This window comes from Monodelphis domestica, chromosome 2 (genome assembly GCF_027887165.1).
Source record: "Monodelphis domestica isolate mMonDom1 chromosome 2, mMonDom1.pri, whole genome shotgun sequence".
Taxonomy (NCBI): Eukaryota; Metazoa; Chordata; class Mammalia; order Didelphimorphia; family Didelphidae; genus Monodelphis; species Monodelphis domestica.
In genome coordinates this window covers 139475284-139488370 of record NC_077228.1, presented here as the reverse complement: position 1 = coordinate 139488370, position 13087 = coordinate 139475284, and the positions used below count along the sequence as shown (strand labels likewise).

General features: G+C 41.1%; 1 protein-coding gene across 1 annotated transcript in view; it reads right to left on the bottom strand.

The window, feature by feature from the left end:
- Positions 1-6: 6 nt before the first annotated feature.
- Positions 7-13087, bottom strand: part of KIF28P (Kinesin-like protein KIF28P) — a 59144-nt gene continuing 46063 nt past the window's right edge. Inside the window, exons 14-21 of the mRNA XM_056816050.1 lie at positions 12027-12145; positions 9378-9485; positions 5315-5589; positions 2356-2490; positions 1575-1741; positions 1232-1335; positions 639-783; positions 7-375 (exon numbers count right to left, since the gene is read on the bottom strand). Of these exons, the coding sequence (XP_056672028.1) occupies positions 59-375; positions 639-783; positions 1232-1335; positions 1575-1741; positions 2356-2490; positions 5315-5589; positions 9378-9485; positions 12027-12145 (1370 nt within the window). The 3' untranslated portion in view covers positions 7-58. The remainder of the gene's footprint in view (positions 376-638; positions 784-1231; positions 1336-1574; positions 1742-2355; positions 2491-5314; positions 5590-9377; positions 9486-12026; positions 12146-13087) is intronic.

Genomic DNA, 13087 nt, shown 5'->3' with positions numbered 1-13087 from the left:
CTGGCTTTGTCACATGGGACTCTGCCTAGGACTGCATTTCAATAGCTCATTTCTACTGTTACCTACAGAAGTTACTCTTTACATTTTGGACAAGCAAAAGAAATTTAGTGACTAATGCCTTCCAGGATCCTGCTAAATGTGTTGGAAGGAAAATCCGTTTACTCATAGAAAATGGAAGTAGCCGGCTACTCACAGGAGGCCTATAATGCCTTAGCTTGAGAAACTGTCCTCTCACAATGTTCATTCTTTGGTAGAAGACCTTGAGAGCTTTGGCAAAGTCAGCATCGTGGCTGGTCCGAGGAGAACACATTTGGGGAACATCTTTATGTGATGCCAGCTGTGTGATTATCCTGGGTTTGTTGGATAGTTGATGATCTGAAATAGAATGGAGGTGGAGGAGGGGGTCCTGTTAATCCATTCAGTTCTGTAGGTATAGGATAATTAGTTGTGGAAAAGGGAAAAATGTGTTTGAAAAAATTTCACCATCCTGTTGGGGGGAAATTTAAATAAAAAGAAAACTCTTCTGCAGAAGAACAAATAGATTTCCTTCCAGGGCTTGGTAGCTAGAAGAGGAACATTCTAATGGAAAGTATATGATTGCTGTCTTAACACAATCGCAGTTTGAGTGGATCACTGACCTTGTCCAGTACCACATCCCCTCAATGAGTCCTTGAGAAGCATGTTCTCTTCTCGTAGGGCTCTGTTCATGCTTCGGAGCAGTTCTGTTTCCTGTTCTAACTTCAGCAGTTTCAAATAAACATCTGCCATTTGGTTTGATGTAGCCTATAAAGCAATTCCAGCAGGTAGTAAGTAACTTAGGCTCCCTGGCTGTAAAAATAGATTCGAATCCAGGACTTCAATCCCCAGAAGCCCTTGCTCCACTTCCCCAGAATGCCCTCTAATCTCTCTGAATTCTCACCTGGGCCAAGAGCGAGATGGAGTATTTAACCTGGTTGTGAATAGGCTCAGCCCTCTTTTCGACTTCCGTTTTGGAGCAGACACATCTCATGATGTGAGGTTATCTTGTCTAGGCCTCTCTGGCCTAGGCATGTGCTTTCTTAGTCTGTATGTTCTTTAATCCTTAACCCTTAATAAACCTCATAAAAATATAATACTCCTTGCAGAGAGAAACTAATTTCTACCCTGCCTCAGTTTCCCTAAATTTTAATCTTTAGCTCTCTTCTGGGGATTATCACTTAGCATGATGAGAGGGGAAATGGAAGGCACTTACCCAGCTGGCTGCCTGAGCTGGTGAGGTTTTCATGTTGTCCACCATCACATAGCCTTCCCATTTAATAAGGTCTTTCTGGGTACAATTCAGTTCAGCACAGCCTTCTGTGTGGTAGGATACATGGACAGTCAAAAAGGGTCTGAGTGCCCTAGAACTAGAACAGACTGCTGACACTGCCTAGACTAGTCAGTCTGGATTAGGAGCTAGAAAGTTCAGTGAATGTAATGAGACTTAAAAAGAGCCAGTCCTCCCCCGGTCTGAAAAAAGTGACTCTTCCCTCTACCACCAAGGTACACAGACTTTATCTTAAAAGAGAACTTCCCCACAAAACCCCAAAAGTTACCTTGAAGACCCCATAAGTCAACAATTAGGGCATTTTTCTGCAAGTAATTCAAGAATTCATGGGATGCATTCAAAGCCACAAAATGGACTGTCTCTTCAATTTTGGCATTCACGGTTTTCCAGACAGACTTTGTGTACAAAGTGGTTTGGAGATCGTAGATTTTGTAGCTGAAAAGAACCCGAAGTTAGCATTATGACCAGAGTTGTTTTCATGAACAAGGATGGTGCTATTTCCAAGATTTATGGCCGTGTTCACTCTGGCCTTGTGAATTAATGTCCACCCTGGCACTTAAGAGGCAACTAAAGGTTGCTACCGTAATCTCATTAAGGATGCCTTGAAATGATACATCTCTTGAAGAAATCATTGTTTTATGTTTGTTTCCTATTGAGAACTTAATTACTTTTTCTTGTAGATAGAAGTTTTACTCAATTAAAAAAAATAAATATAGGCCTTATGTGTTCATTAGGAAAAATACTACTTAGGTGATGCTGGTGATCATGTTTTTTCAAAATATTAGGATACCAGTACTTCCAATTTTCTATATTAGATTTGGCATATGCTACATAGTCCTTGGGGATATTTATGCTTAAAGAACCTAAGGAGAAAGAGCTCATGGCTGAGTTAAACTCTATGTAACTTTATGTGTTTGCATAAAGTGTATGAATATATGTGTTGACGTATCGTTGAAGAAAAAGAAGCTAAAGAAAACAATTAGAAACAGGAAGGGCCTCTACCAGGCTGACGAGGAACATAGTTATCCGGAATCAATGGAGCATAATACCCGATCTGTATGCCCCTCCTTGCATCTTCCTTGAGCCATTTCACACCCAGGCATTTCAAAATCTGAATCTGGAAATCAATCCTCCTGCCGAGCAGCTCCAAAGGGTTGATAACCATATCGTCCTCACTGCAGGCCCTGTAAAACAGGAGAGAGCAAGGCATCTTGGCGTTGTCTGTGGAGATGCAGACTGTTGTCCTGAGGCATGGGGGACAGAAGCCAAGACATGGTGGTGCGTAACAGAAAGCTAATTTCATTTATGGATGACAGAAGGGCTCTGAGGGGAAGAGAATATACCACCTGGTCTGCTGGAATACTTGTAAGTCACCAGCAACCTCAGGAGCAGGGCTCGCCAAATTCTTACTTGGCACAGGTTGGGTTACACAGTAAACAATAAATGTATCTTTGCCATTCAAATACATTCATAATTATAAATTGCATATATGCACTACATTGATCATTCTGTGCATTGTGAAACTTATTTTTTTTAATTTTATTTAATTAGATGATTTAGAATATTTTTCTATGGTTCCAAGAATGATGTTCCTTCCCTCCCCTCCCCCACTCCCTCCTGTATCTGACACACGATTCCACTGGGTTTTACATGTGTCATTGATCAAGACCCATTTCCTTATTATTAATATTTGCACTAGGGTGATCATTTAGAGTCCACTTTCCCAGTCATAGCCCCACTGACCCATGTGATCAAGCAGTTGTTTTTCTTCTGTGTTTCTACTCCCACAGTTCTTCCTCTAGATGTGGATAGTGTTCTTTCTCATATGTCCCTCCACATAGTTCTGGATCATTGCATTGCTGCTAGTAGAGAAGTCCATTACAGTTGATTTTACCCATTGTGAAACATTTTAAATGGATGAATGAAAGAAGAAAATAGTTCTTGATCCTTGAGGCAATAGAGAGCCACTGCACTTATTGAGTAGGGGAGTGATGTGATTGGATTCTGTTTTAGACCTGGTAGCTCTCATGGATTAGAATGGGAGAGACTCAAAGCAGAAAAACTCATTAGCAGCCTCTACTAGACTTGAGCAGGTGCTGAGGACCAGAACTAGTGTGGAGGCTGTGGGAGTAAAGAGAAGGAGATGGATAGAAGAGACAGAGGCAGCCTCCATAAGACTTGACAACTGACTGGCTATGGAAGGTGATGGTGAGACGTGGAGGACAGCGCCCAGGTGGCTGAGGGTGATGTCTGGAAGGCGAATATGCTCCGACAGGAGACAGGTGAGCCTGGGCTGGTGGTGGGATAATTTATTGAGAAGTGTGATGCAGATCCCTCCCCATCTTCTGCGCCAACCCCTGGGGAAATGAAAATAGGGACGAGGAGAGGGAAGAGGATTCCTCCTGGCCATTGCCCAGGGGTACAGAACCTTCCCAGCAGGCCATGTTAAGGAGCAAGGTGTGAATTTTGCATGCTGTGAGAAGGTAACTCTTGGGCACAAGGGGCTTGGTAAAAGCTTGCATAGCCACAGGAAGCTTTGCCCTGATCAACAAGGAGAAACTCAGTACAAAGAGACCTTAAAAGCAATTTATTATGTCAGGGTAGCAACGCGTGGACAGGCTGATCATTTGAGATCACAAATGGCTTCAACATGGGCTAGCTTTTATTGGTAACTTTTGTCATGAGATAGATAATCTGAATAAGTTCACATCAACACAAGAGGTTGGGCTCCTGCATCTCGGGTACATGATTAAGAGTGGGAATTGCGGGGCAGCTGGGTAGCTCAGTGGATTGAGAGCCAGTCCTAGAGACGGGAGGTCCTAGGTTCAAATCTGGCCTCAGCCACTCCCCAGCTGTGTGACCCTGGGCAAGTCACTTGACCCCCATTGCCTAGCCCTTACCACTCTTCTGCCTTGGAGCCAATACACAGTATTAACTCCAAGATGGAAGGTAAGGGTTTAAAAAAAAAAAGAGTGGGAATTGGCCAGCAGGGCCCAGAACAACAGGTCATTAACTCACCCTAACTTTCCAATACTATCTATCAACCAGTCACCCCTTGGGGTCACGCTATGGCCTTCGCAGGATGCAGTGCCCCCATTTTGTAGACAACCGAACTAGACCACCTAGTTGGCCCCATTCAGTAGGCCAAAACTGGTTACCAAAGACGACGTGTCAAAGACATGGTATAAAAGGCACCAAAGACAAGAATGTTTAGAAATAGAGATGGAATGATGGAAAACAATTAATTTGGCTAAATGCTACTATGGTTTCCCCAGAATACTAAAGGAGCCAGAAGAAAACCTCCATCACATTGGAAGGATCTTCTGCAAGTCATTCATAACAAAACCACCAAGAAGCTGATCTAGGGAGAAAAAAAAAAGAAGCTGATCTAGCATCAGGACTCAAAGCACGCCTATAGCCCTTGTTCCATCATGCCGTGGGTGTGCTTGGTGGCCACGAAGGAGAGTTCAATCTTTAGTTTCCTGGAATATTTGGTAATTGTTAGATTGCTACAGCTGTGTACACATAGAGCCACCCATGGCTTCTAAGTGTCATATGGCCACTGCCTTAACTGGACAAGCTCATAGCTGTGGTGTAAAAAAAAAAAAATCAATAAGAAAACACTATTTTGGATTTCTGTAAGCATTTTGGACGGCTCCTGCTAAGAAAACATCTCAAGCTTAATTGACCTTTCCTATCCATCAAACACATCAAATTGATAAGCAAATACAGTCCTACTTTTCTCTCTATTAACAAGGAAATGGAGGCATAGACATTATTTGACATATCCAAAGTCATCTAATAAGTGACTTATAACAAGCATTTATACTTCTTTGTATTCCCCAAAGTCTCTGGCTCAGGACCAGATGATCAGTGACCATCTATCATGAAACACAACTCTAAGTCTGGCATCTTTACCAGTAGGATGTATTGTTCCCTGAGAATTTTCCAGATACTATTAGAACAGTTTCAAAAAGAGGAACAAAGAGAAGGGTGGAGGAAACTTACTCCCCTGTGCTGGAACATGGGATTATGTTGATGAGAACAACGGCCTCTTCTAGCCCTTCAGAGTTCAAAAGTTCTGCCTGTTCTTCGAGTTTCATGCAGTAAGCCAGAGACTGGAGCCACACGTGAGCAGACCCTAAATGAATGGCCTCCACAGGATCCCAGAATGGATCATCTTCTTGAGCTACACTGATATTTTCTCCATCCAGAAAGTGCCGGTAAATTTCCTCCATTAGGTATTTCCTGTTAATGAACTTGGCTTTAGACCATATCCACACCTGGAAATGTAAAATAAGATCAATATATTAATGATTCCATTTAGTACTTGGTAGAGCCCTGCTCTACAAATTCCTCATGGATCAACGAACCGGTATGAGAAAAATGATTCTGGGATAATAGGAGGGCCGAACTGACAGACTGACACAGGAATCCTCTTGCTGACCAGTGGCAAAGTTTAATGATTTGGGGTACATATTTTATAGGGAAAAGGACATAGGCTGAGGTATTAGGTAAGCCTTTTGCAGGAACAGTAGTTAGTAACGATTTATAAGACAGAGACAATGGATTTAGATTACTTCAGTGGTTCTAAATAGAGTTTTCTATAGATGATAATTCAATATGTCAGTGTGTAACCATCTAACAGAGTTTCTTGTATAATTCCTGCATCAGTAATTTCTTGGCAGGATATTTAGTATTTGGGAAGGAAATGGATTAAGTTCTCATGGGGCGGGTGCTATGTATCTGACTACTTTTAAACTATGGCTGTGATTTTATTGGGACCTACTCTCACTACTGGGGGCTACAGTACTTGGGATCAAACTATTTTGATTCTAACTGGATGAATATTGTATTCTCAGGTAAATGAGACCTTGAGAGTAAAGCACAAATAATTCTCTTTGAATTTAGCATTGAAGAGCCCCTAAACAGCTTTGTTGTTAACTCCTGGGATCTATTACTTATTTTTTTTCACTTTTGAATAGCCCAGTTTATTAATTTCAGCTACAGCAGAATTCTCCTATCTGGGCTTCTTGTTTCTACTCACTCCGTTCCTCAGAAGTTGGAACTCTGATCCTTTGACCTAGCTTTCCAATATCATCAGCTCCAACTCTTTGAATCCACCTGCTTCAGCCCCTTCTTCCTCTCATATTGGTTGAACCTTTCTGGTCATGAAACCTGTCTTGTTGCTATCATTCCTACTCACTCCCATTTTGTGTCTTACATGGAAGAACCATTTGTTTTGGTTTTCTTCCATCTTTGCCTTTGGGAGAGGGACTTCATATCTGGCTACCATCTTGCCTGCCTACACTATGTCTTCTGGAAGGGAAACATACTTTCATGGCAGTTAGGTCAAGATGGCAAGAGAGCACTTAGTATTTGACCTATTACTTTATTATTTTTTTAATTTTCAAATTTTATTTTTGTATATAATAATATAATATACAAAATAGTGATAATACATATGGTTTGCTTAAATATGTGACCTATTACTTTATTTTTTTTTTAAAAACCTTACCTTCCATCTTAGAATCACTACTGTGTATTGGTTCTAAGGCAGAAGAGCAGTAATGGCTAGGTAATGGGGGTTAAGTGACTTGTCCAGGGTCACACACTGAGGAAGTATCTGAGGTCAGATTTGAACCTAGGATCCCTCTCTAGGTCTGACTCTCAATCCATTGAGCTATCCAGCTGCCCCCTTGACCTATTACTTTATTATAATTTTTTTCATTTGGAACAAAAACATATTTATGAAAGAATCAGGATACATTTGATAAGTGATGATAAAGCAATTTCCTGGTGACATGTTTTCTTGCAATAGTTTATAAGTACTAACACTTGTGGAAAATGCAGCTTTCAGCTTGGGATTTGACCTATTGCTTTATTTTTTAATGTGTCAATTTCTTTTCATTTATGGACAGAGGAGAAAAGTAAACATTTGTGTTCCCTAAAGCAAAAATATGTCATTTGTCCACTGAGTTAGTTTTCAGAAGTGTAGCTACATAAGAAAAATTAATCACTTTGGAACAGAGACCTGAAAGCACCCTTAGAGATCCCTTAGTCTACCCATCTTATTTTAGGGGTTAGGACACTGAAGGCAAAGGGAGGGAAAATGATAAACCTATCATTCCTGAGATTTAGTGGTAGAGCTGAGAAAGAAACTGGAGTTTTCTTATTCCCCATTGTACACTTGGTTGGTATTGACTTGGTTGGACAGAAGTAGCCATTTTCACTGGCCACCCAGTGATGCAAACTGAAACTGACTTATTACTTTAAAATGACATATAAGGCAGGCAGCGGGGTGGCTCAGTGGATGGAGAGTTGGACCTGGAGACCAAAGGTCTAGGACTTAAATCTGGTCTCAGACACTTTCTGTCTCTGGGACCCTGGGCAAGTCCCTTAACCCTCTTTGTCTACCCATTATGGTAAGGGTTTATTTAAAATAATAAAATAAAATAAAGGATATATTAGGTCAGAAGCGAACTTGTGAGAGATAATAAAAATTTTAGAAGATGGAACCTACAAGGAAAAGTTTAAGGGATTGGCATTATTTTCTAGAAGAAAAGTTCAGGGTACAACAAGTGTAAATGACTTGTTTAGGGTCAAAGAATCATAGAATTAAATTTAAGAGACTGGCAGTAGATTAATATTTTTATTAAACCAAAAGTAGGAAGAGGAAGACAATGGAAAAATAGGAGAGTGATACAGAGGTACTTCACTTTCTAATTTGTGGCTGCCATTTTGGGCCCCCAACCACACCAACAGGGGAGAGAGCAGTCACCAGAACACATGGAAATCCATAAAGTGTGAGCTCCCCTCCTGCCTCAGTTTATCCAGGCTAATCTCCACCCACTAATGTGACATCTCAGGAACCAATTACAGCCTTCCATTTGGTCCCTGCAGTCCAGGGAAGATCATCCTGCCCTCCTGGTCTCCTGACATCCTTGACTCCATTGCTCCATTTTTCTGGCTGTTCTACCCTCATGATTAAATTTATCCAATGAGTTCTCTGGCACAGTCTCACTCCAGGTCCACGTAGTGAAAAGTGGGGAGGAAAAATTTCCTTTTCACAGCATTTGAGAACTGGAAGGGACCTCAGAAGTCATTTAGTCTAATTGCTATTTGACATTTTTTTTTAACCCTTAGCTTTCATCTTACAATCATATGTATTGATTCCAAGGCAGAAGAGGGGTAAGGGCTAGGCAATGGGGGTCAAGTGATTTGCCCAGGGTCACACAGCTGGGAAGTGTCGGAGGCCAGACCTCCTGTCTCTAGGTCTGGCTCTCCATCCAGTGAGCTGCCCAGATGCCCCCCAATTCCTATTTGAAAGGAATCGCATACCTGACAAGTGGTTGTGATCCGAAACTAGACGTGTTACACATAAGAAGCAATTTCTGTATTTTTAATGTTGGAATGGGTTGACTGAGGAAATTGCTCAATTCCCTGCCATCCTCACCTTCTTTTCCTGCTCTGGATGTCGGTGTTTTACAACTAATGACAACCTTTCAAACAGACAAAAGGTGAGGAAATTTGCTCCCAGGGAATCCTTTCCTTTTTTCTTTTCTTTCTTTTTTTTTCAAGGATAGGGTGAGGGGTGGAAAGCTTTCTTTACTGTTCTTATTTCTGAGATCTGGAATAAATTCATGTTTTTACTCCTTGTAAATCTGTCCTATGTTCTGAATGTCTAAGAAATGAGTTCTTTTCCCTTTTTTTTTTAAACCCTTACCTTTTGTCTTAGAATCAATACTGGGTACTGGTTCTAGAGCAGAAGAGCAGCGGTAAGGACTAGGCAATGGAGGTTAAGTGACTTGTCCAGGGTCACACAGCTGGGAAGTGTCTGAGGCCAGATTTGAACCCAGGACCTCCCGTCTCTAGGCCTGGCTCTCAATCCACTGAACTACCCAGCCACACCCGCTCTTTCCCTTTTGAGTAGACTCTTGTTTGACCTTTTTGTTCCCTTAGGCTCGCCTCCATTGATTGGTTCTCTTATTCTATGTTTCCGTGAATGAGGAGGACGTGTTCAGATGGGCTCCTACAAATGAGTGTTCCCTCCCTCCCTGCGCAGCCTCACCTCCCGAGTCTCTTTGTGGGTCACCTTCACTATGACTTCCTTTTGCAGATCGTAACCTTTGGAATCCGATGATGTCAGATTCTTCACTTTGAGCTCCAGTGTAAGCCCCTGAAATAAGGAAACACTTTTCAGAAGTGTTTTTCTAACCTCATTGGGCTTCTATCATCTTATCTTTCCATGAGGAGCTAAGAAACAAGCTTTAAAATTTTTTAATTTTTAATATTTATTAATTTAGAATATTTTCCCCATGGTTACATGATTCATGTTCTTTCCCTCCTCTCCTCCCTCTCCCCTCCTGGAGCTGATATGCAATACCACTGGGTTTTACATGGGTCATTGATCAAAACCTATTTCCATATTATTAATATTTGCACTAGAGTGACTGTTTAGGGTCTACATCCCCAATCATATCCCCATTGAACCATGTGATCAAGCAGCTGCTTTTCTTCTGTGTTTCTACTCCCACAGTTCTTTCTCAGGATGTGGATAGCTTCTTTCTCATAAGTCCCTCAGAATTGTCCTGGATCATTGCATTGCTGCTGGTAGAGAAGTCAAGAAACCAGCATTTCCAAGTATGCTTGAGGAATTAAGGAGGGTCTATCTAAACATGACAAACCCAAATGACAGCAAATCATGAATGTGAGCATAATTAATAAAGATAGACCAGAAAGGGGGCAGCTGGGTGGCTCAGGAGATAAGAGAGCCAGGCCTGGAGATGGGAGGTCCTGGGTTAAAATTCAAGCTTTGATGCTTCCTAGCTGTGTGGTCCTGGACAAGTCATTTAATCTCCATTTGCTAGCCCTTACTGTTCTTCTGCCTTGGAACCAATACTCAGTATTGATTCTAAGATGGAAGGTAAGAGTTTAAGTTAGATAGATAGACAGAAAGACAGACAGACAAATAGAGAGACAGACAGACAGATAGACAGACAGATGGACATACAGACAGACAGACACAAATAGATAGATAGATACATAGATGGATAGATGGATGGCTAGATAGACAGATAAATAGATGGATGGATGGATAGATGGATGGATGGATGGATAGATGAATGGATAGACATAAACACATAAATAAATAAAATGAGAGATTTTATTAAATGACTGGGCATCCAGATGGTGCAGTGGATAAAGTGCCAGGACTGGAATAAGGAAGACCTGAGTTCTAATCTGGCCTCATATCTTTATCAGCTGTGTGTGACCCTACGCAAGTCTGTTATTTCTACCTCACTCTCCTCATCTGTAAAAGGAATTGGAGAAGGAAGTGGTAAATCACTCTAGTATCTCTGCCAAGAAAACCCCAAATGGGACTTATAAGAAAGAACATTGTCCACATCCAGAGAAAGAATTATGGGAGCAGAAACACAGAATAAAAACATATGATTGAACACATGGTTTGATGGGGACATGATTGGGGATGTTGATTTTGAATGATCGCTCTATTGAAAATAGTAATAATATGGAAACAGATTTTGAACAAGGATACATGTAAAACCTAGTGAAATTGCTCGTGGGTTCCAGGAGGGAAGAGGGAGGAGAGGAGGGAAAGAACATGAATCATGTAACCATGGAAAAATATTTTAAATTAATTAATCAATAAAAATTTATAAAAATTAAAAAACAAACAAACTGTAAATAGGTTCCCAAAGAGTTGGACACAACTGAAATGACTGAAGAGTAAATGATCCCTAAGGTCTCTGCCAGCTCTAAAAATAGGAAACCAAGGATGCTATTTTTATATATGTATATATACATATATATATATATATTTAAAATTCCAAAACGCTTACCTTCCATCTTAGAATCAATACTGTGTATTGGTTCCAAGGCAGAAGAGCAGTAAGGGCTAGGCAATGGGGGTTAAGTGACCTGCCCAGGGTCATACAACTAGGAAGTAGGTCTGGCTCTCAATCCACTGAACCATCCAGCTGCCCCCCTCTCCCTCCCCACCCAAGGATGCTATTTTAACAACAATTTTAATTTAATCTTATTTTTTGAGCCTCAGTTTCCCTATCTTACCCAAGTAGAAGTTGCAGCAACCCCTGAGCTGCCTAGCCCCAGTGCTGTTTGTCACTGAAGCTTGGTCCTCCCTTCCTGGTCTAAGCCAGTCCATCCATCCTCAGGGTCAGCCAGGCGCCCCTCACCCCCATTCCTGGTGTCGGACTTAGCCCCATGGCTCCTCAGAGCCCCACTGCCCAGCTCTGGATAAAGTCATGGGAAAGGGATCAGACTCAGCCATGGCTCATCTCTGGAGGGTCTGCTTCTCCAGGGACAGCGGCAGAGACTGTCTTCCTAGAAGTCAAGAGCCCCTGAATCTCTGAGGAGAGTTTCTATTTCTGCCACTGCCCCATACTCAGTTTTCTCTAGTCTGCGTGGCTTTGAGCTGGCCTCTTTTTGGAGAGAGGAATCTTTATGGAGATCACAGGATCACAGGTTTGGAGTCAGAAGAGGGTCTTGGAAGCAATTGAACTCAAACCCCTTCATTTTACACGAGAGAAAACGGGGGCTAGTCCAGGTTAGTGAAGTGAATCGTCCAGAGTCACCCAGCAAGTCACACTCAGAAGATGACTAACCAAATCAAAAGGATGGTGTATTTGAAGGGACGCAGAGGGGCCCTGGCCTCGTTCCACTGGCATTGCTAGATTACCTTCCTCAACTCTTTGCTCATTTGATTGGCTTCTGCAACCAACGGTATCAATTTAATATAATCCTGGAATACCGCCAGGACACTGGGATCCACTTTCCCATCTCTATTATTTCCAGCACCTTTAGGAAACAGAAATTAAATGGAAAGTAAATGAACTTTTATTTAGCAAATTTTCAGAGTTTAAAATCCTTTTTCATTCATTCATTTATTCAAGTATGCCAAGAGTACCTGCTGAGAAAGACTCTCTGCCCAGGTACTCTCTGGGAGACAAAAGATATTGGTCCCGTGCTCAAGGAGTCTATTGTTCAACAGCAATTTTTGGATCAAAATACCATCTATGTCCCTGGTTTTAATGAGTGTTGTAGCTTCTCAATAAACAAAAAAACAAAACAAAAAAACAGTCCTCACCCCCCACAAAAGTTTAAGTTCTGTTTAGAGAAAGGTAAGTAAATGTAAGATAATTCTAAGAGAGTGAGAGAGAGCATGAGCATTTATATATTTATTTTATTTAAGTATTTATTTTTATTTAATATTTTAAAAATTATTTTTCATTTTTAAAATTAAATTAAAATTAAGTTAAATTTTTAATTTTATTGTTACAATTATAATCAAATATTTAAGTATTTAAGCCTTCACTAATTCCCCTCAGTTCCTATAGTGGAGATGACACCAGAACTGAGCCTTGAATGAAGGATGGTATGAAGAGGGAATCAAATTTTCTTTATCTATCAATCAGCAACTTTAAAATTAATTAATCAAGAACTTAAAGTACCCTTGCCAGTCACTAAGTAGGAGAGTCCACAAATCACTCTCCAGAGTGGGTGACAATTCCAGAGGCCACTGATCACCCATTGGGCAGTGCTAGGCAAATTAAAAGACTGCAATTGGTTCCCGTAAAGTAGAGGAAGGGACCAAAAGTGAAGTGGAAAAAGGACTATAAAAAGTTCTGAGCTCCCTGTTCTTCAGCTTGAATCTTTGACTTGAACCTTAAGCTTGGATCTTGGGCTTAAATCTTCTCCTTTGGACTGCTCCTGAGACTTCACCTTGGCACCTTCTCTTTT